Consider the following 23,849-nt stretch of genomic DNA (forward strand, 5'->3'; position numbering starts at 1 on the left):
ATTTAGTAAGATACTGTATCTACAGTATGGTGCCAAAAGCCATTATGAACGACCTATATTCATGTTTTTGTTGAACTGAAAAATCACCTTGTACGCCTGGCCTCAATAGCTGTGCTGACACTGCATGCTATCTCTTAAGGGAAGGTGGTAGTAGGCCATATCACTATCACCTGGTCTAGCAAACACACTCATACAAATACACACACACACAAATCACACACACACACACACACACATACACACAGACACATATCAGACGAGAGAGGCGAGCTGCTGTCACTCACTGTATGTAAGGTCTGCCATGTCCTCTTCATTAGGTGTGTGTGTGGCGCTTGTGTGTTCGTGTGCACGTGCGTGTGTAACAATAGACTAATATTAAGGGGGAGACGTGCGATCACAGCTTACCGGTCACCATGGCAGCCAGCCACTTTGCTCCCAGAGGGCCTCCTTAGGAGCTGAATACGGCTGACGTTTTGACACGCGCACACACACATGTACATACATAACACACACACCCTGACTGCCTGGGGTCAGCCACAGAGCCTGGGGGCCTGTGAGGGCTGCCTGTTCACACCACCTGTCTCTCTGCTGTCTTAAAACATGCTCTCTCTCTCTTTATTTCTCTCTCTTCTCTCTCTTTATTTCTCTATCTTTCTCTCTCTTCTCTCTCTTCTCTCCTCTCTCTCTATCTTTCTATTTCTCTCTCTATCTTTCTCTCTCTTCTATCTATCTTTCTCTCTCTTTATTTCTCTCTCTCTCTTCTCTCCTCTCTCTTTCCATTTCTCTCTCTTCTTTCTCTTTATTTCTCTCTATCTTTCTCTCTCTTCTCTCTCTCTATCTATCTTTCTCTCTTCTCTCTATCTATCTTTCTCTCTTTATTTCTCTCTCTCTCTTCTCTCTTTCCATTTCTCTCTCTTCTTTCTCTTTATTTCTCTCTCTCTTTATTTCTCTCTATCTTTCTCTCTCTTCTCTCTCTCTATCTATCTTTCTCTCTCTTCTCTCTATCTATCTTTCTCTCTCTTTATTTCTCTCTTCTCTCTCTTTCCATTTCTCTCTCTTCTCTCTCTTTCTCTTTATTTCTCTCTCTCTTCTCTCTCTCTATCTTTCTCTCTCTTCTCTCTCTCTCTATCTTTCTCTCTCTTCTCTCTCTTTATTTCTCTCTATCTTTCTCTTTATTTCTCTCTCTCTCTTCTCTATCTTTCTCTCTCTTTCCATTTCTCTCTCTTCTCTATCTTTCTCTCTCTTCTCTCTCTTTCCATTTCTCTCTCTCTTCTCTCTTTCTCTTTATTTCTCTCTCTATCTTTCTCTCTCTTCTCTCTATCTTTCTCTCTTTATTTCTCTCTCTCTCTTCTCTCTCTTCTCTCTCTCTTTATTTCTCTCTTCTCTATCTTTCTCTCTCTTCTCTCTCTCTCTTTCTCTCTCTCCAGCAACCACCTCTCATCTGTCCAGTGTAGATCTGACCTGACTAAGTGAGTACACTGCCATTCTATATTATATACTCACTACGATGAACAGTTCCAGGAGGACATAGTGGTGACCATGCAGCATCGTTATATTATATACTCACTACGATGAACTGTTCCAGGAGGACATAGTGGTGACCATGCAGCATCGTTATATTATATACTCACTACGATGAACAGTTCCAGGAGGACATAGTGGTGACCATGCAGCATCGTTATATTATATACTCACTACGATGAACAGTTCCAGGAGGACATAGTGGTGACCATGCAGCATCGTTATATTATATACTCACTACGATGAACAGTTCCAGGAGGACATAGTGGTGACCATGCAGCATCGTTATATTATATACTCACTACGATGAACAGTTCCAGGAGGACATAGTGGTGACCATGCAGCATAGTTATTTCAGTAGTTTCAATGACAGCTGCGGAAGAAGCTTTGTCTGGTGCATATCGTATTTCTCAATAACATCCTCTCTCCCTCTATTTCTCTCTCTCATTCTCTCTCTTTTACCCTCTCCCTCTGCTCTCTCCATCTCTCTCTCTCTAGTGTTCTGGAGAGGACCATCAGGTCGGCAGTGGAGCAGCATCTCTTCGATGTGCACATGTGCGGAGGAGGTCAAAGTACGACGGAGGATTCCGAGTCGACCGGGTGCTCCTCGTCGCCCGAGGTAACCCCGACGGCACGGCAGAGACGTCGGCACCAGAGGGAGCAGGAAGAGGCTCAGAGACACCGGGACAGGAGCAGGTATGGACCATAGAATGAATCCTTACATAGGACATTTGTCTCAGCCTATTGGTGTAGGATCTGTCTTTACTGTTGTTGATTAGTATATTTGGTCAAAGGCATCCTTTGTGAGTATCATTGCGAACAGAGTGGCATTCTCAGAGTTCTCGGCATCAACAATGGCAGTTTCCACCATTGGATTTACCAATATCAGTGGACTGGGAGACTTATTATGATCCGATGTCAATTCTAGTAATTCAAACTCTATGCTCCCAATGGCCTCACCTCTAGTGGTCATGTCCACTGGGGTTATAATGGAGTCTGGGGTCCTAGTGCTACCAAGCTAGTCTTTGTTGATAGAGACCTGATGGAGTCTGGAGAAGCAGTGAAAACATGGATTAGCGGGCTACATTAGTGCAGCCACCCACCATACAACGTCAATAAGACAAGTACTGTACTCTGTAAATAGAATTAGCGCAAATGCTAAACATGGCGTTAGCCTGGGTACAAGGTATAAGTAGACGAAGTCACCACGATGACCTTGTCATTTGTAACCCAGGCCCCTTTGTTACAGCGAGAGAGAAAGAGAGTCAGTTTGATTCCCCCTCTTCTTTCCTTTATCTCCATTTGAAAACAGATCCTCGTCTCTGAGGGAAGGAGACATCAACAAAGAGAACATCCCAGCGGCCGGCAGCGTTAGCGGAGCTAGCAGCTGTGGCGTTAGCGTGGGTGAGGAAGGAGTCAGGAGGGACTACCAGACTAGCCAGGGAGGGCTCCACCACGAGGGCCCCAGACCCAGGAAGCCTAAACACTGCCACCAGAGCCCCACGCTTGGCCAGCTTAGTGACAACCAGGACCCCCACGCGGTAAGTCTCTCTCCTCCTCTCTTTCTTTCTCTGTCTCTCTCGCTCCTCCTCATTGCAGATGTGTGCCTATTGTTGCCATGTCATGCTCATTTATACTGCAGGCCCCTTGTTGAATTCAGGTGGAGGTCAAACATTCAAAACAGCACATCTAAGACAATTACTTGTTTACTTATTTTGCAGTGCACTCTCATCATTTATTTTCATAGTGTCATGTTTTATACTCCCAAAGAGCAACCTGAACCTTCAAGTTCCCTAGCCTGGTTCTCATAATCCTCCCTCTTCTTCTCCCACAAAACATTGTGATGCAGACAAGGTCTACGCCGCTGTGGTGTTTTTCACTTCGCTGGTGTGACGTCTGGCTTACCACCAACCCCCGTCTACTCTTAATGGCTGCTATGAGTCACTCCTGAGTAATTGGTGATGTTTCACAAGAACTGCTAAATCGGGGACAGCAGAGAGATGGAGGTAGATAGAGAACATTGGTATAAACATCAGCATAGCCGCCAATAGCTGGATTCCTAATCAATCTTACATAGGCTACAGAGGCACGTGATAGGCCAGGCAGCGTGCTCTAGCGCTCCGCTAAATGCTAGGCAACCTCCCTCCCTGGAACACTCTAAATTGGAGGGCAGCGCGTTAACCAGGTTCAATTAGCATTTGCTTTTGAAGATGAGGAAGGAACACATGTACTGTGTTGTTGTGTAGCAAGGGCTTGTTGTCGTTCAGGGTTCGAGACCGTCATGTTCAGAACAGTGTTTTGTTTCGGAGTTAAGGTAATAACCGCTTACCTCAGTGACGTTGTTTATGTGTGCAAATTAAATGCATAGCAAATTAAGAAAACATACCATTTGAGGTGTGTCGCAATATGATATTGGACTCTTGGAAGGCTGAATTTGATATTTAAAATGTAGGCCCTCAACTGCACATTTTAGTATATTTCCCATTTAATTGTCTCATTATGCTGGAGGGTATGGTATTGTCTACCTCAGGTCATTACATCATTGTCTAAGAAATATGCTTCCAAACTGCTGGCGGACTAAACCAGGTTCCACACTATTTTAACATTGCTAACTGAGATGTAGCATCGGTATGTATCAAATGCAGCAGAAAATCCTTTGTCAGCAAACAGTTGCCTGCCAACAGCTTAAAGGGTAGTAAGTCATGCCCAGTGGCTCATTACCAATGATACGGCCCTTAATACAGAGACCGTATCTTAGTTCAAAGTCACTAAGACTTTGGGCGGTGCTGGAATAGGCTCAGGCCCCAGTAATATGGGCTACAGGGCCGATCTGCTGTCTTCACTGCATTAACTCTAAGTAGTCGTGGCACTTCCTCATCTGTGAATATAAGTTGATCGATTATTTACGTCGACAGACACACTCGTCTCATCAATATCCCAGGCTAATGTATAGCCTAGCTCGACTGAAGCGTGTGTGTTATCGCAGGGACGAAAATAGATTCCACGGCTTCACGTTAAAAAAAACACTTAGAGGGACAAACAGGGTATAGCTAGACATTTAGTGGCTTTTCCATGCCATCTCAACCAATTCAATGTATTTATTTTTACATCAGCAGATGTCACAATGTGCTTATACAGAAACCCAGCCTAAAGACCCAAAGAGAAACCAATGCAGATGTAGAAGCACGGTGGCTAGGAAAACCCCCCCTAGAAAAGCAGGGACCTAGGAAGAAACCTAGAGAGGAACCAGGATCAGAGGGGTGGCCAGTCCTCTTCTGGCTGTGCCGGGTTAAGATAACACAGGTGTGTTATGTAAGAGATGAGAAGACACCTGAAATCCTGACATACATACTGTAGTGGCGATGTCTTAACCTTGGCTGGCAGGACAGGGGTGTTAGGAGTGACTGACAGAGGGGGTTGGCTGATGTAACAGGAGGGTAGCTACTGTAACAGGCCTGGGCTCAAATAGTATTTGTTTTCTCTCGAATACCGCTAGACGGGTGGGTTTTGCACTTTTGTGACGATTCTATTACTTCTGTTGCTCCAAGCAAGCTCAATCAAGTGCACCGAAAATACTTTAACGAAAACAAATAACATTGGCACCCAGGTCTGGAAGCTACTCTAGCAGAGTGTGCCCAAAGCCTATGGGGAGTCATTAAGGCCCTATGAAGCCTCCCAGAGGGTTAGTCCCGGGGTGTCATAGTGTACAGAACACCACAGCACCATAGAACAGTACACGCTGTACACCACACCCCCTCGTTAGTTGGTGTGACCCACCCCACTCCACCACCTGTTCTGGAACCTGTTTCTATAACCAACTGATGATTTGACTCGTTCAGCTTTCCTTCGCCGTGGTTGTCGTTGATGTTGGAGAAATATGTTTTTAAATAGATACTTATGAATAATGTGATATAAATGTTTTGCTAGATTTGATATGTGTTTTATTTATCTAATGGCCAAGGCAAACAGAATAACAAATCCTGTGTAATTGTGTAAACCGGGTTTCGGCACACTGTTTACGTCAAATGTTCTCGAAACATAATTTCCCTGAAATACATTTTTTGCTCCAGACATAGATGTCTGATGGAAGCATGTCAGGATCAGCGTTGCACTTTGATGCATACTTTAATCTCCATTAGGGAGATAGAATACATAACATTTTATTACTATTTTCTACAGCTAAAAGAATGCATGTCAAGAGTACATGACAAACCCGGGACAAACAACATGGAGTCATCAGATAACCGGTAAGCATTGTGACATTTGAACACCCTTTAAAATGCTCGTAACTACTACTGACCATTTTTCACCTGTTCATTTAGATAGAAAAGTTCTCCAACAGAAGTACCTAATACCGACCATTTTCACTACTTAATCTAGATCCTAAGGCAGTGTTTCCCAAACTCGGTCCTCGGGACCCCAAGAGGTGCACATTTAGATTTGCCCTAGCACTACACAGCTGACTGAGATAATCAACTAATTATCAGCTGTGTAGTGCTAGGGCAAAAAACAAGACGTGCACCTCTTGGGGTCCCGAGGGCCGAGTTGGAGGAACCCTGTACTAAGGTAATGTGACACTGTTATTTAAAGAAGGATTGTTGTGTCGCTAAAGCTCAGACAGACTCCCTGAGACCTAGTCCCATTGTGTCGCAGCACCTGCCTTTATCGGAGAACATTTATTTAACAAAGTTTATAATCTGATAAACTTGAGAGAATGCTGCTGACATTGGGGAGTTAGGGGGCGAGAGCCTTCCTAAACTCAACTCGGCACGCTGTTCTACGGGCTCCTGGCTGGGTGGAAAACACCAGTGTCCTTGCTAGGGTGTGAGGTGACATAACATGTCTATGTTTTCACCTCTCTTTCAGAAATGACAGTCAAAGAAAGGACCCCAGTCTTCCTCTAACTCCTTCATGGGTGAGTTGAGTGTCTCGCTCTCTCTCTCGCTCTCCTCTCTCTTCTCCTCCTCTCTCTTCTCCCTCTCCTATCTCCTCTCTCTCGCTCTCTTCCTCTTTCACTGAAATTCCCTGCATGTACATGCTAGATCTCCTAGGCTTGCTGTGTTCACACTGCTTGCGGAAGATAGGGCCAGAGTCTGTCAGTAGCCTAGGTGATTGATGGGGAGTGTAGGGTTCTGAGGGAAGAGGAAGGGTTCTGAGGGAAGAGGAAGGGTTCTGAGGGAAGAGGAAGGGTTCTGAGGGAAGAGTTCTGAGGGAAGAGTTCTGAGGGAAGAGTTCTGAGGGAAGAGGAAGGGGTCTGAGGGAAGAGGAGGGGTCTGAGGGAAGAGGAGGGTTCTGAGGGAAGAGTTCTGAGGGAAGAGGAAGGGGTCTGAGGGAAGAGGAGGGGTCTGAGGGAAGAGGAGGGTTCTGAGGGAAGAGTTCTGAGGGAAGAGTTCTGAGGGAAGAGGAAGGGTTCTGAGGAAAGAGGAAGGGTTCTGAGGAAGGGTTCTGAGGGAAGAGGAAGGGGTCTGAGGGAAGAGGAGGGGTCTGAGGGAACATCTAGAGTTTGTTCCTGACCAATGAACAAATGGAGCAGATAAATGAGATACTATTTTGGTCCACTCACTGCAATGTGGAACTACCACATCTCTGCTGGTGAAAATGTTACAGCCAAACATCTTCTCTTTAGGGGAAAAGCAGACATCCCTTGGAGGGATTGACAGCTAAGCAACAATGAATCACTACTATTGACACAATATGGAAAGAAGAGAAGTAGAAAAGAAACCAAAACAAAGTTTGAGCTTTTCATTGAATGAAAATCACCACACAAAATAAACGACATATCCACACATCTTGATGGGAAATGCTGTGAACGTTTTACACTGCAGCTCTGTATCACTTCGAAATGTGAAGCACTGTGTAGCTATTAAAAACATCAATAGCAGCTGTAGTTATTTAGCATAGTGACAAGGTCATAGTTGCTAAGGTGGTATACAGATGGAAACAGTCCTATGTAATCTACTGGTCCATCTGCCTTCTAGTACAGTAGGCTAATCGGTAACACTTAATGTGACTCTACAACTGAACTGTACACACACACACAGTCCAGATGGGTCTCAGTGACACAATTCTCTGTCTCCACCTCCTCCACATTCACCACCTCAGAACAGGCTGTACCCACTGAGATGCAGTCTGTGCCTGGCATGGTGGCACGGCGTCCTCGGGGTAAAGGGTTATTGTGCCAACCTCTCTGCTGGTTGTTGGTGTCAGATCAGAGGTGGTGGCATGAGGGATACCAGCGCCTAGTGACATCAGAGCGTACTACTGACAGCAGGTCCAATTAGTGTACTAAGGAGATTAGTGCTCTTGATCGGTCTACTAAGACAGAGGCTGTTTTCCCTAGGGGCGCTGGTCAACAGTAGTGAACTATGAAGGGAATTTGGGTCGCAGCCAAAGGCAGATTGATGTCTTGACTAGATTTATTGTTTTTAAGCATATTTTTAACGGTATTGTTGAAGCTCAGTTTTATGTTGTCTGTTTAAACTGTAACTAAAGTTTACTGTGTTTATTCAGAGACAGTTCAGTCAAAACAAAGACAGCCTTTTAGTGTTTCAGTCATTTGCACGATGGAACGCTTCTTCGTCCGTATATCGCTTGTTATCCTAGAAGCAACTCAAGTCGACGTGAAAGACGTGAGAAACATGTTCATTTGACCTGTTTGGCTTTCACACCGTCATAAAACGTTTTTTAGGACAGAGTCTTTTACAGCCTTGGCTTTAGTGAGTGGTTGCCTCGGTCACCACACACACGTACACACACTCTGAACTGTATCAGTGTGTGGTAATCCTGAGCCTCTTTAACCTGGTGACACCTAGAATGGCTTCTACAGCTCACTGTTCCAGTGTGTGTGTGTGTGTGTGTGTGTGTGTGTGTGTGTGTGTGTGTGTGTGTGTGTGTGTGTGTGTGTGTGTGTACCACATTCTCAGCCCTGTCCCCAATACTACACACACAGTCAACGGCAAGTGGAGGTACAGGGAGTAAGGACAGGTTTAAGAGATTAAAGACTTCCACACATCAATTATGGATCACTTAAACCAGTACAGTACAGATCAATGGGACCTGGAATGTAACTGTACAAACAAGTCTTTCTTTTGGCTTTAGCTATAATGCCTACAGTACTGTACTGCTTAGTACCCTGCCGCAAAAGACATTTCAACTTTCAAAGGGATCTTATTTGGTTGGATAAAAGCTTGGACGGCATGTAAATTTGAGCACCCCCCCCTCCAAAAAAACCCAAACATGATGCTTACTTGGTGGAGATTCTGATTTCTTGCATCTGTATAATATTGTGAAAATCTCAGGATTGTACTGTAGTACTAATGGATCACAAAAATGTGGGTGAAGGGGGTTATTGCTCGTTCAGTATACACACGACAAATCAGATGCACTACAGCTCTGTGTGTGTGTGTGTGCGTTCTAGCGTGCGTGTCACTTGTGGCTGTGTTTCAAGCCTCCTCATCCAATGTGATGCTACCCTCCCAGACGAGCCCCTTCTCTCCACCCTGTCTGTGTCTGTCATTACCACCCCAGCCTCATCCTCCTAAATCCACCATGTGTTTGTGTGTAGCCGGTCTATAAAACGCCTAACACACAGATTAACAATGGAAAGAACACCCACTGTGGGACAAATCCAAGACCAAAGCCTGAGCACAACATTGTGGACCGTTCAGATAGAAATATATTTAGTAGAGCTGATGTCTTTCACTGACATTTAGAGTAAAGGAATCATACTAGCTATATTTACTCATTCAATTTCTATCTGCAATGCTGAATGCTAGTACCCTGGTCTCCCTCTGCATCACTCTACCCAGGGCGACTAGTGATGATGTAATGTGATCCGTAGTTGAGTTGTGCTAGGATAAAGGATTATAGTACAGTAGGTTATGTACAGTCAGTGATATTTACAGCCAGGGTAAATGGTCGCCGCGGTCAAGCTGTTCTCTGTCTTGTAGTGAGTCTGGGTTAATCCTGAAAGGATTGGGACTGTATAGAGATGTTTATCTTTCTGTTGTGTGTAGTATTTTCCAGAGACTTGTTGATAGAAACATTTGCTGAATATGACTACTGTGATGGTACATTAAGACGTTTTCTTTTAAAGTAATACAGTGTGTATATATACAGTACCAGTCAAAAGTTTGGACACACGTACTCATTCAAGGGTTTTTCTTTATTTTACTATTTTCTACATTATATAATAATAGTGAAGACATCAAAACTATGAAATAACACATATGGAATCATGTAGTAACCCAAAAAAGTGTTAAACAAATACAAATATATTTGAGATTTGAGATTCTTCAAAGTAGCCACCATTTGCCTTGATGACAGCTTTGCGCACTCAAGGGTGGCTACTTTGAAGAATCTCAAATATAAAATATTACACTTTTTTGGTTACTACATGATTCCATATGTGTTATTTCATAGTTTTGATGTCTTCACTATTATTCTACAATGTAGAAAATAGTCAAAATAAAGAACAAACCTCGAATGAGTAGGTGTGTCCAAACCTTTGACTGCTTCTATAAATCATATCGTTTTTATAGTCATTCTTACAGCAATGTGATCATTAACCGCAATAAGGACGATGATTAATGTGACTGAAAAAGATTGAATCAAACCTATCATTAGCTCGTCCATGTGTGAAATGCGATTTGATCACATTACATTTCTAGTCCTTTCTCTGTATAACCTCTAATGGGGCGATGCTTTGAAAGTATTTGATTAAATTGTCCTAATTTGCATGTCAATGACCCCTTTGGTGGGATCAAGGGCGACTAGTTTCAGTGCCAGAAAGAGATCTGCATTGCTGAAATGACATCAGGTGAATTGTTGTGTAAGAAGTGTGCTTTGAAACAGTTGAAGGAAAAGAGGGCACAGAACACGTGAGAAAATGTTTTGTAGCAGTGTTGTTCTTCTTTTGACGTCTTTGACCCCAGTCCATCTCAAGGTAATCAGCTCTTTCTTCACAACTTGAGATGTAGTCAAGAGGTTTCTATTGTTCGACCTAACAGCCTGGTCATGGCCCCATATCAATCATATGAACCTAAATGAGTTGTCATTGATATGGGGTTGTTTTCCTTCTGAAGTGTTTGTTTGCTTGTGTTCTGTAACATGAAGTACTTTTGAATCTGAGAGTCACTCGCTTTTTTAGAACTAGGGTTAGATTACTTTTGAGGGTGTCCTGTTTTACACTGTGTGTGTGTGTGTGTGTGTGTGTGTGTGTGTGTGTGTGTGTGTGTTTCCAGCTACATGCATGTTCGCAAAACACACACACACACACACACACACACACACACTGTGTGGCCGCAATTCACTTTCCCAGTAAACAATGACAGTGTGCTCCTTGACTGAAGGGTAGGAAAGGAGAGATTAACAGCGAAAAGGAAGGACATTTTTGAGATTCTGATTCAGAGTGTTTAAATGTCCGTTGTTACATGGTCTATGGTCCCCAGCGTCGGATAGCTGGGTGTCTGGGACAAATTCCAACTATCAGTCACATCAAAGCTATTTGCCAGTCAACAGCTGAGAGCACTTGATAACTCCCTATCATTGGTATTACAGTAACGTTCACCTTTCACCCCCCCCCCCACAGTTACACAACACCCTCAATGGCAGTTCCTTTTATAGGTGGCATCTATGAGGCTGGGGCAGTTTTAATCCCTGATCTGTTCCTAAAATAACTCTGTCCCACGCCTAGGCAGAGGCTAGAGGGGAAGAGAGTGGTAGCCAAAAGAGGAAGAGAGAACTCCTCCATGCTCCAAGGCAAGGATGTCTTTCTGCAGCAGAAGAGAGGGAAAAAAATCTCAGCCTGTGTGCTGGCGTCTGGCGAATAATCTGCTTGCTTTTCATTGCCATACCTCCTTCTTTTCCTCCTCCTTCCCTTCCTCCTCCCTTTCTCCCCCTCCCTTCTGCTCTGGCTACTGTGAGACAAATCACTCCAAAGGATCAGTGCATATGCACACACAGAGAGAGAGAGAGAGAGAGCGAGGAAGGGGTGGGAACCCAGAGAGAAAAGAGGAGGGGCATGAAACCTCATACACACATATATACACACACACACACACACACACACACACACACACAGACAGACACGCCCAGTGGACCAATCAGGAGTGTTGTCACCCCCTCGTGCAAGGGCTGTGGTAGGCTGGGCCAGGCAGAGGCAGCGTATGGCTGAACTTAAGGAGCATGCTCACTCCCAGCCCTTGTTGTTTTTTGTCTCTCCATGGTTGTGCAGACACGACTCAGTAGTATGAAGATCCAGGAGCTGCCTAGTAGCTGTGAAACGGCCGACAGGAGGGGGGTCATCGGCCGGAGTTCGGACCAGGAATGTGGCGAGGACGTACCCCGCTTGGACCTGTCGGCTCTGACCAACAATAACAACTGGGGAGGTAAATCTTGAGTCCAATCCCCCCCTCCAGCCTTTCTTCCCCTCTTCCACACACTCCCTCAGTCCTTCCCTTCCTTCTAGGCAGCACATGGGTGTCTGGGTGGCAGCTGCAGCCCTCCTGCTCCCTCTCCTCCTCATCTTGTTGTGGTGGCTCCTTCTGTGTCTTCAAGAAGATTTATGGACTCAGATGCTCTTAAAGTCTCTCGGCTTCTATATCTGGAGAAGCTGCACCATCACTGAAGGCGTTGTGCTTGTGTACACAGCTTGGCGCAGCATATTGCATTTAGATAGCAGGTCTTTTTATTGCCTTTTTGACAAATGTAGCTCCTGTTTCATCAGACCACATGGAGTTTTTTTGGTTTACAAAGTGATGGGAACAGCATAGAATATTGTGTTGTCGTGCTGCTACCATGAGTTATTGAAGAGTGAAAGAGTGAGTATTTACGGTTTGTACATGCTGCTGGCATGTTTCGCCTTTTGGTTGGCAGTTATTGGGCAGTTTGTGGGTTGTGAATAGCTTCCAGATTGCTTACGACAATCATTAAAGGGGAAGATTACAGGTGAAAAATACTGTACTGTTTAAGGGGCGTTGAGGTTTTATCTTTTCTTAAAGGGATTGACATTGATCTTGTTTGATATGGTCGGGATGTATTGTCTTCCCATTGATATTGCAAACGCTCCTGGCATTTAGTTTTTTAAGTGCGTATGGTGTGTGTGTGTGTGTGTGTGTGCCTGCATGATTAGATTAACCCTAGGAACAATAAGTGTGTGTGTGTTCATTAAGGTTGGATTTCAACTCTGCACATGGCATTGGATGTAAGCAATGAAGTGTGTCTATTTGTTTATTCATGCCAAGGTATCGAATCTCATTGATCATGCATAGTTTATACAGAAATAGACAGAGGTATTCTATTATTCATTAGTCTATCATGGGCATGTCTGCTTATTATTTTTTAGAGAGAAAGAAATGTAAGTCAAAAAGGATCTTAGAGATTTTCGCAGCCATTCAAAATGTTCAATGTTTGTTAAATAACTGCAATACAGCGGATTTTGGGGATTAAACCATGTCAGAAAAGAGTTTGAATATTAGAAAATAACTATTTTATTGTAGTTTCTCTGTAAGCTTTTAATCCATGGTGCAACAATTATTAGCAGCATGTTGTTGAGTGGGATTGGAGTATCAGGAAGGAAAGGCTGTTAGATGCTGCACAATTTGTAAATGTAGAACTTGTCTGATTGTTTTTGTGAGAGATTGCGAAAGAAAGGTCGGAGGTGGGTGGAGTTTGAAAAAGTGTGTTTTTGTACACTAGTGAGACTGAATGCAGAGTTGTTAGATTGCTTAGGTTTGTTTGCACAGGGCAAGTTACCTGAAAGAAGTCCACTTGCAGTTTCAGACTTGAAGGGACATGCATGGGCACCATTTTTTATAGTAACTTGAATATTGGATACTAAATAATTTCCTGCGTGATTGCTCGGTGCAGGCAGCGGTCATGCCCAACCCAAACTGCCTAACCCCAATGGAAATGGGTAACACCTTAAGGAAAATATTGTTCAAACATTTCCTTTAGATCCAGTATTTCTTCCAACTCAAACAGCACTGTTTGTCTTGAAATGTGTCTCTAGTACAGTACAGTACCAACGGAGAAAAAAACACTCAGACACCCTCTAGTGGTAGGGCTTAAGACATGTTTGTCCTATTCAGCTAAGGAGCACTGTGTAAGCCTGGTGCTTGTTCGCGCCAAAGTGAGTGTGATAGACAGATAAATATTCAGGTAGTGTCTGTCTGCATAGAAATGCTTACTTATGCAGTCAGTCAGGGCTGCAGCCAATGTGAGTTTGGTTTTGGCAGTACAGGCAGCGTGTGTGTGTGTGTGTGTGTGTGTGTGTGTGTGTGTGCACACGCACATAGTGTGTGTTTTCTGTAGAAAGAGTGAGAGGTATCACCAGGTGTTGTTCTCTCACAGCCAGGAATGGAGGGATGAGGAGAGGTGAGAGAGGACAAAAACAGACTTTGTTCAGTTTTGAAGTCACATTCTGCGTGTTACCTGGCACAAAAGAATCCCATGCTACAGGAGGTACCTTCTTAAAAGGCTTTAGACTCCTCTGAGCTACTGAGGGTTACAACTCCCAGGGGAGTGCTTATGATTGACCGTGACATGGCATTCCCATATCACAAGAAGCATTTCTCCTAGATGCAGGCAAGGCAATCGGAACGCTTGGATCTTTTGAAGCCAGAGGAAGAGCAAGGCTAGCCAGAGCTTGGGTTTTGAGTGTTTGATTAAACAGCAGTGAACTTGAGTGATGTTCGGGGTCTTTTTGTCTGGCAGTAGGTCCTTTCTCTCCCCTTTAAATATAGAGCCATGAGACTACGAGCGTTTTTTGTTATGCGTAAGGTATCTGTAAGTACCTGTGTCCTGTAGAGGGGGTAAGCAGGAAAACAGATGAGGTTGTTGCAATAGGAATGGATGAGGTAGTGATGGTTGGGATAGTGGATTGTACAGTGGCATGAGACCTTTTACCCAGTGCAGCCTGTGCCAACTACAGTCATGGTGAGCAGATATTTGCTGTGTGCCAGCTCTACCCACATAGAGCTAGTTTGAGTAGAAGACTTGTCTACTACTGTGTAATTTCTCTGTCATTGGGAATGATGCACTATGATTCTCATTTCACCTTTCGCATGCAACAGGGTGACCGGGCTGGATCTTATCTTTTCCTCCCTCCATCTCGTCTGTTCTTATCACCATATTTTTCTCTTTTCCTCCCTCCCTCCCTGCCCCTATCCCATCTCTTCTCTGTCCTCCAGATTCCCCATTCTTTAGCGCCCCTTTCCTTGATTTCAAAAGTGTTTTCCAGTCGAGTTATTATGAGGGTAAGTGGCATTCTGGTTGGCATTGGAACCAGGACTTGTCTTGCCTTGATACAAATAACCCATTAGAGACAGAACAGAGAGGGAAAAGGCCAAATACCTGTTGCATGACCTTTTACTACTGCATGGCAACATCGGCAACATCACTACAGTGTATGGCAACATCATTAAACGGTGATTGGGCATATTCTGCTCCCAACCAATCACATCCCAACCTTTAGTGGCATGACAGCATGGCATACCTCAACTACAATGGGCTGGATGATTTAAAGACCTCATTTGAAATGCCATGGTGAATGCCCTATCGGCTGCTTCGCTGTGTAAGCTGATATAATAGGTTAAAACACGTTGAATTGTTTGAGAGGTTGACCTGCTGCTCACTGTCATCTAGTAAACCCGTACTTAGCAGTGTTGATTGGATACATTGTGTGAGGCAACCTTCTGCCTAGAGAGACTAGGCTACTGCTCCCGCGCCCCAGGCAGTCCGGACATGCCTTGAAAGACCGTGTAAAACCGCACGTAGTCCTATAGTAGCATATCACGCACACACTAAGTACCCTTCCAAGCCAGCACCTCCATGACCCGAGCCATACCTCATAGCCTAAGTCTCAGTTATGTAATTTGTGTTTATGAATTATTATCAGGGTGACAGTTGTTATTTTTTTGTAAACAAACTCAGATCGTTGGTCAGTATTAGACAGCTACTGGTATGTAGTTACAATATCTAAGGAAAACCTAGTACTTACTATTATAAAAAATGCATTTTACAAGTCGAGTTAGCTATGAACGTTACAGCAGTAAAATGTAATTATAATTTAGTCACAACTATACGGCGGTATATGTATAGCGCCTTTATCTGCTTTATCACTTGCAGTGCAAACACTCGTCTGGAAAATTCGCAATCAAAAAGTTGCAATTGTAAACTCAACATCTAACATCTAAGACGAAAAAAAGTTTTGTAGACAGCTAACGTTAACTGGCTTTCGTGATTATTATCTACAGTCCAGCATGCACTACTAGTCGTGCTGAGTGAGGAGTCAATGGGTGCCTTCGTAAATTCCCTCTGGCAATCTACTCCGATTTCAGAGCACTCTCGTCTGAGTTTGCCAGAGCGCAGAATAACTGATGAATTTATGAACGCTCAACACTCGTTGAATATGGCTCGTGTCAGTAAACGTCGTAAAAAAAAAATCGTAATTAAATTGTTGCCAGCAGTACAGTTAGTCACCAACGCTCCGGGTAACATGGATTCGGCCTAACCAGCTCTGCTAGGGCGAAAAAAATGTCAGAATGAGGTGTTCACTTATTTATGTCTGGAAGTAACTAGCAAGCTAGCTAACTTTAGCCAGTTAGCGTGCTTGACAGCCGCTGTGAGGTTAGAACGCTCCGATTAATCCTACTCCCCCGTCAGCGTCCAGTGTGCGCGCTCTGAACGCTACGAGAGCCGAAACGCTCGAAATTTACGAACGTCCAGAGCACACTACGAGCGCTTCTGGCACTTTACAGTGCATTTACGAACGCACCCTGTATACCCTGTAACACGGTCCAGATACCAAGTGTTAGGCTACACACTATAGGAACATATTCTCAATCCCTTAGTGAATGAAAATCGCACACAATTCCTTTAATTCAGGCAACATGAAAGCAACTTTGTTACAGACCTGGTGTTATCAAATATGTGCTGCTGTAGCAAAGACGGATACGACTGACCGACAACCAGGAGCCAATATTCACCGTTACATGCATTTGTCAGCTAAAGACGCCACTACTTTTATTCTGTATAACTCAACTCGTTTATAATATTGGGACATACAGTAGATATTTGTATTATTGGTGTGTTGCTGTAGTCGGATGGATCAGAGGAACGGATAGGGTTTCCACTAGTTGCCACAAAGTCAAAATCGGCTACAGTGGTAACTAGTGACGACCAGCAGATAGGCCAATGTGCGCGAGAGAATATCAACAATATGCGTCAAAATTACCCGGGGAAATTCGACCTGCAATTTGTAAACAGTTGTAGGACTACTATTGGTAAAAACGTCATTTTGGTCACTTTGAAGTGACACAAATGGCAAATTAAGCTTTTATCTATCCATTTCGAGATATGTTAAACCAACAAAAAAAATGCTTTTTTATTTGGAAATTCGAACCCAAATCACTTCCCATATGAGCCCCAATCAGCCCCCCTTAGAAAAACAAGCATGTGCACGTGTGTGTGCATGTGTTCAAAGAGTGATTCCTGAATTCTGATGCTTCTAAATGTTTACATTGGTGATATGGAAACCTGACGTTGTTATTGCTCTCACCTTCCCTTCTGGCTATGTTACCTCTCCAGTGTGCAGTGTAGTCTACATGGTCTCCATTTTCCTGTGGTACAATACCGTGGTTTCTCACGTCCACACAAACGCACGTGCAGGCGGCTACATACACAGTCAGTAGAACAATCCTTGGCTGAGTGTTGTATTTACAATGCTGTTGTGTGGTGGTGGCTTAGGCTATCTGAAGTGAAGCCTTCCCTCCTCTCCTAGCAACAACAGCCGGTGTGCTCCACTGATCTGTGATACAGTACAAGTCCTGCTGTGGGTACAATGCCGTGGTCTTTCTCTCTCTCACTCACATACACAGTCCAACAATATTCTTCCTATGCCAGTCACTCTCCGTATAGCCTGGTCCCATATCTGCTTGCGCTGTCTTGCAAATTGATGACAACGGCCATAGGAATTGTGAAGACATCACAAACCGATATGGGACACGGCTGACCCTGGAGTCAAAGCCGTTCCATTCCTCTACCAGGGAGGCCATGGCTCCTGCATTATCCCAAACAGAGGCATCAAAGAGCAGTCCAATTTATTTATAGCTTGGAATTGGGATGGTCAGAGACATCTGCATGGTTATTTTCACCACAGTGTAATTATTGGCTAGTCGGAGTGGACTCTGGCTGGGGTAGAACTGGGGGCTGGGGAAACCAGACGAATGGGTCTGTAAGCCATTAGTTAGTGGTGAAAGTTTTAGTGAACAGCTTCATCATGCAATGCCGCAGTGACCTTTAGGGCGCTCAGATGCGGGTGCCAAGAAGGTGTTGCCAAGGTGACGAGTGACCGCCGTGTTTAGACTTAAAGTAGGGGTTGATTCATTTGGATCCAATCAGTTGGATTCCTGCTGCTTACTGCTTGCCGCGTCCCTTGAGACGCCAATCAGATAGGCAAGCCGTTATTTTTCTGTGTTCTACTTAGACTACACTTTGTCTATGTTTAGTGGTGTTTGTGGTTCAGATGTCGCATCCAAGCAGGGCCCATGTTGAGCTCTAGCTGTGTTTGAGAGAGTGATAAGTCGGTGTTTGTCGACTGCTGGTAGAGCCTGCCAAGTTCCACGGGTCAGTCCCTCATCCCTGCCCACCGTGATGTGTGTGTGTGCAGTGCAGTTTTTGTCACTTGCCTTTTTTTTAAAAATTGCATCACCTTTTGGATTACAAAGCCTTGGGATATCAACATGTGCAGAGTGCAGTATGTTTTGGAGCGGTCCATGATAGTCTAACCCACTTTTAGTGTGTGTGTGTGTGTGTGTGTGTGTGTGTGTTTTCATGGAGGTTCTGTCATTATCCAACTTTAATTTACATTTTTACCTTTTTAACTAGGCAAGTCAGTTAAGAACAAATTCTTATTTTCAATGACAGCCTAGGAACAGTGGGTTAACTGCCTTGTTCAGGGGCAGAACGACATATTTTTACCTTGTCAGCTCGGGGATTTAATCTTGCAACCTTTCGGTTACTAGTCCAACGCTCTAACCACTTGCCGCCCCTAACCTGTGTTATTTTCTGTGTGTTCCACAGAGCCAGTCCCGGCCTACTCGTCGTGGCAACGGGAGAGCATGGACAGCGAGGAGGCGTGCATTTCGCCCCAAGTGGGGGGCCGCCTGATTCGCCAGCTGATTGAAGAGGACAGCGACCCCATGCTGTCCCCCCGTTTCCACGCCTACGGTCATTGCCAGCAGTACATAGATGACACCGAGGTGCCACCCTCGCCGCCCAATGCACACTCCTTTGCCAGGTGAGGAACCGACATGGACTTACAGTACTGCTGACTTTGGGGACTAGGTGTGTGTGTGTGTGTGTGTGTGTGTGTGTGTGTGTAGGTTTGTTTGTGTGACTGAGTGTGTGTGACTATTTTTGTGTGTTTATGAATTATTATCGGGGTGACAGTTGTCCTTTTTTTGTAAACAAACTCAGATCGTTGGTCAGTATTAGACAGCTACTGGTATGTAGTTACAATATCTAAGGAAAACCTAGTACTTACTATTATAAAAAATGGCATTTTGCAAGTCGAGTTAGCTATGAACGTTACAGCAGTAAAATGTAATTATAATTTACAGTCACAACTATACTGCGGTATATGTATAGCGCCTTTATTTGCTTTATCACTTGCAGTGCAAACACCCGTCTGGAAAATTCGCAATCAAAAAGTTGCAATTGTAAACTCAACATCTAAGACAAAAATAATTATAGTAGACAGCTGTTTTATTTACAAAATATGGGAGTCACAATGTGTGATTAGATGTGTGTTCATGCATGTGTGTTTTTACAATGGGTGGCCATCAGATTGTGTGTTTAGAGTGAAGGCGTGTGCATACGTCCAACGTGACTCTGTGTCCATAGCAACAGGCAGTCCTTCTATTTCTATGGCTGTGTCTCTATCCTGCAGTCGGAGGAGGAGTTCCTCTCTGGGCTCCTGCGGGGACGACGACCAGCAAGAGCTGACCTCAGCCCAGCTCTCCAAGAAGATCCACGGTCTCAAGAGGAAGATCCACAAGTACGAGGAGAAGTTTGAGGAGGAGCGCAAATACAGGGTAAATAGTAGCCCCTCTGTAGCTGAAACATTGGACAGCAAGGAAAAATGAGTGAGCAACTTTCTGATTGATTTCTAATGTAGCTACAGTATATCAGAGAAAGCAGGGCAGCACAACGAGCTTATTAGGAGATATAGCAAGGCATTCAAAGAAATGCACAGAAATATAAAATGACATTTTATAAGACACGACTGGCTTTCTTCAAAGTAAATACGATTTGAGAGTTCATAATGAGACTCAGCTGATGGGAGGCGTGTCAGGAATGGGGTCAATTGATGAAGTCAAGATGTTGTGGGAAGACGCCAAACTACCCACTGCTGCTGTTTGTGGATTAAGAGAAATCATGTTGTTGTTTACAGCCCTCACACAGTGACAAGGCTGACAACCCAGAGGTCCTGAAGTGGATGAATGAACTGGCCAAGCTCCGCAAAGACCTGAAAGAGCACAAGCTCCACAAGTCTGAGGAGGACCTCCCTCCGCTGACCCGCCAGCGCAGCAACACCCTGCCCAAGAGCTTTGGCTCCCAGCTGGAGAAGAAGCCCCAACAGGAGAAGGCGCCCAAGCCCCCGGTAGAGAACACCCTGGAGGGCGTCCAGAACAAGCTGCAGGAGAAGAGGGACGAGGTGGGGCGCCCCGAGGACGTCAAGGTGAGATAGGAGCCGCCTAGCCGCTTATTGTACATGCCGGACCACTGTTAATAGCTAAATGCTAATGGTTAACGGCTAAAGGCTAACAGTGTCTTCCTCCTCTGATAGGATATGACCCGGGAGCAGATCGGTGCTGAGAAGGTGGCCTTACAGAAGGCTCTCCTGTACTACGAAGGCATCCACGGTAGACCAGTGAGTGTCTTGTCCACTGTCCCTTTCCTGCCCCCCAAAACTATTTCATAGAGCCTTCTAGATAGCCCACCCACTGCCTGAACAGTAACTGATAGCTAAAACAAATCCAACAAATGCATTAAATCAGTCTCTGTACAGTGGAAAACCTGACCTAGATCACAACTGAAGAGTGAATAATGTCTTGAACCAGGCTATTTATGTGTGTGTAGAGTGCAGAATGTGTGCACACAGATGTGTGCTTTGAACTATGCAATATTTTCATGCAACCTAGATACAACGTTGGCTGCATTTACACAGGCAGCCATATTCTAATTTTCTTTCCACTAATTGGTCTTTTGACCAATTTACATCAGATCTTTTCACAGCAGATCTTTTTCAGAGCTGATCTGGTTGGTCAAAAGATCAATTAATGAAAAAAATATTAGAATATGGCTGCTGGTATAAATGCAGCCATAGAGACCCAGATACAACAATACATTATTAAAAGGATGAAATACCAATGAAAACATGACCTTTTCCACTGCAATATATCGTTATTGGCAGGCCAAACGTCTTTAGACGGCCGTAATGAGTATTGTCCTCTCAGCGACGACAATGGCTAAAGGACAAAAAGCCAGCTAACGTCTTAATTGAACTGTTAAGGAAGGGACATGGAATCCGTTTTTGATTGGACTAATTGCAAGGGCTAATCCTTGTTAAGGTTGTTTATCAGAAAGTGGAAAGGTGTCTCTTCTGACACCCATAGCCTTCCCTGTGTGACTTTCTATCCTAGTTTATGGCCAGTTGTCCTCTGAGGTACTAAAAAAAACATTGGATTTGAATTGATGGGGATGGAATCTATGATACCTTGCATGTTGTTGTGTGTCAGCCCTAGCTAGCAGAGTGCTATTGTAGCGCCCCAGGGGAGTGCTAATGCTAGCTAGCTAGTGTTGTGCTATTGTAGCGCCACAGGGAAGTGCTAATGCTAGGTAGCTAGCGGTGTGCTATTGCTAATAATGTGCCTTTCCCTTTTCTCTCTGCCTCTTCTCTAGGTTACCAAGACTGAGAGACAGATCATGAAGCCCCTGTATGACAGATACCGCCTGGTCAAACAGATCCTCTGCCGAGCTTCCACCATCCCCGTCATTGTAAGTATAGCTAGCTCTCTTTGCTCTCTCCCTTCATTTTCTCCACAGCAGAGGTGTTCCTGGGTTTCTCTTTGAGGAGCTGGTGGTAAAGGTCACCACGTAGCATTGGCTGAAGATCAAGCTCCTTTACGTGGGCACTTAATCCTAACAACGCTAATGTTAGCATTGGGCCAGTGTCCATAGACGGGACTGTGTGTAGTGGCTAGCCGTAGCGCTAGGTTAGCCTCAAGGCCAATGCCCTAAGCCTAAACTCGGTTTAAGCGGCTCAGTGGATCTACAGGTTCTTAACAGAGCTCAAAGGTGACAACCAGGGGCCACAGCAACTCAGCTGGCCACAGGGAACTACGAACACATACACACGCAGACTCTCCCTCTAGACCCGAAAGATGGGTACGGAGGGGCAGGAAACACTGTTCAAGAGTTCAGATTCTCATCAGACATAGGGATTCGCTGAGGCTGGATTCAAACCAGAAGGGGATAAAAAAAAAATATATATATATATATATTTTTTTTTATCCCCTTCTGGTTTGAATCTCACAATAACCTCTAACCACCAATACATTAAAGATTATTAGAATATATTTTTACATTGTAATACATTTCATCTCCATATGGTTTATGTAACAGGTATACAAGAGAACATTTTAATGTTTTGTCCCAGTTTTCCCCTTTAATTTCTTTTGTAAACACTTTGATTATGCAATATGTAATCTGTGTTATGAACCTAATGTACTGTACAGAACACACTTTATATAATGGATTTAATCCTCATTATATAAATTGGAGACCTAGCAAACGTTTATGTACGGTAGATGTAATGTACATGGTGGCATATAGGGTTATGTCAACTGCTGAATTCATTGTGTTAAAGAGCTGACTCGTCATACCCTTATCTGTTTGATCTAAGAACCTGTTACACAGCCTGCCTTTCAGAGGCTTAAAATCACACGAGAGCCTAGTGCTGTTTTCACTGAAGAAGCCTATTATGGTCGTGACAAGGTCCCACAAACATGAGCAGGTCATTTTGATCCTAGTACTTGGTACAGGATCCAAAAGAAGCATGGTAGTGTTCAGCAGAAAATCCTACAGTGACAAACCTGGTCCAAGATCAGTTTGTAGTGGATGCTATTCAGTCAGTTTCTCTATGTGGTCTGTAGTCAGAGCTGAACTGGGGTCAGTTCTCGAGTGGTAACCCCTCCTTGTTAACCCTCAGGCCTCCCCCTCCAGCAAACGCAGAGGTCCTCTACTTCAGCCCATTATCGAGGGCGAAGCCGCGCTCTTCTTTGACGACATCAAGGTGAAGACACACTGCTGCTCGTGCTCGACTAATCAGTGATCAGAACGCAACTCCCTCGCATCCTCCAATCCCCTACTCCCTCACCTCTCAACCAAACCTGATTGCGGCCTGTGGATTGGGTGGCCGCCCATAGCACTCGTGGGGGGCGGTTTTGATTCAATATCAACTTGGTTTTTGATGCTTAGATTGATTGCTTTGGGATCAACTTGATAATGTGTGAGAAGGACTAACAAGGCGACTTGCCTGTGCATGGTGTGTGTCAATGTGTGTGTACACGAAAAATAAATCGGATAATCAAATAATCCAATCAAGCAAAAACAGGGAGATGGTCAAATCAACTCTGGTCTTGAGATGCTCATCACGTGTGTGCTGCTATTTGTGGATGTATTAGAATAGTTTTGATTGAGACCGTCTAAAAGAAATTCAAAGTGGAAAAATTAACAATAGACATGTATTAACCTCATCAAACTGGCCTGTGTCTGAAAAATCACTGAATAAATGTGTCTTTGTGCTCTGATTCCAGTAACATTAGATTCACAATACTTGATTCTCTTGCATTAACCTAGCTCTTGACCCTGGGGGTCCCTTGACAGCCCCTTGGCGCTACGATCAGTTCACCCCAGCATCGCTCAACCTTTCCCCCCTTAACCCTCCACTGACCTCCCCCTTCGCTGGTTTTGTCCCCATAGGAAGAGGAGGATGGCTCTGAGGATGACTCTGAGTCCAACAACAAGCCCCAGTGCCTGATCACAGGGACAGTGCGTCCAGACTTCAGTATGCTGGGCTTCCTGGACCAGCTGGAGGAGGAGACGGACGGCTTCATCTCGCCCGTCGACGAGCTCTCGCCCTCCAAGAACACCACCGACATGCGTCTGTCCAACCTGCATTCGGCCACCATGTAAGCACCCAAACCTACACTGACCTCTTCTTAATTGCCCCTGAGGGGATAAATTAAGTTGAATTGAATTAA

The 23,849-nt window shown here is 44.5% G+C and overlaps 1 protein-coding gene across 5 annotated transcripts in view; it reads left to right on the forward strand.

The window, feature by feature from the left end:
• Nucleotides 1–23,849, forward strand: part of LOC106602341 (protein FAM13A) — a 77,768-nt gene that overhangs the window by 51,438 nt on the left and 2,481 nt on the right. The window contains exons 10-23 of one of the 5 annotated variants that reach the window (XM_045722811.1): nucleotides 1,428–1,469; nucleotides 2,020–2,217; nucleotides 2,834–3,062; nucleotides 5,701–5,768; nucleotides 6,388–6,436; nucleotides 11,756–11,909; nucleotides 14,712–14,777; nucleotides 18,604–18,820; nucleotides 19,472–19,616; nucleotides 19,976–20,263; nucleotides 20,372–20,455; nucleotides 21,487–21,582; nucleotides 22,796–22,879; nucleotides 23,569–23,777. In XM_045722811.1, the coding sequence (XP_045578767.1) occupies nucleotides 1,428–1,469; nucleotides 2,020–2,217; nucleotides 2,834–3,062; nucleotides 5,701–5,768; nucleotides 6,388–6,436; nucleotides 11,756–11,909; nucleotides 14,712–14,777; nucleotides 18,604–18,820; nucleotides 19,472–19,616; nucleotides 19,976–20,263; nucleotides 20,372–20,455; nucleotides 21,487–21,582; nucleotides 22,796–22,879; nucleotides 23,569–23,777 (1,929 nt within the window). The remainder of the gene's footprint in view (nucleotides 1–1,427; nucleotides 1,470–2,019; nucleotides 2,218–2,833; nucleotides 3,063–5,700; nucleotides 5,769–6,387; nucleotides 6,437–11,755; nucleotides 11,910–14,711; nucleotides 14,778–18,603; nucleotides 18,821–19,471; nucleotides 19,617–19,975; nucleotides 20,264–20,371; nucleotides 20,456–21,486; nucleotides 21,583–22,795; nucleotides 22,880–23,568; nucleotides 23,778–23,849) is intronic. The other 4 variants (XM_045722814.1, XM_045722813.1, XM_045722812.1 and 1 more) reach the window with 4 other exon arrangements.

Source organism: Salmo salar, chromosome ssa08, assembly GCF_905237065.1.
Source record: "Salmo salar chromosome ssa08, Ssal_v3.1, whole genome shotgun sequence".
NCBI classification, from domain to species: domain Eukaryota; kingdom Metazoa; phylum Chordata; class Actinopteri; order Salmoniformes; family Salmonidae; genus Salmo; species Salmo salar.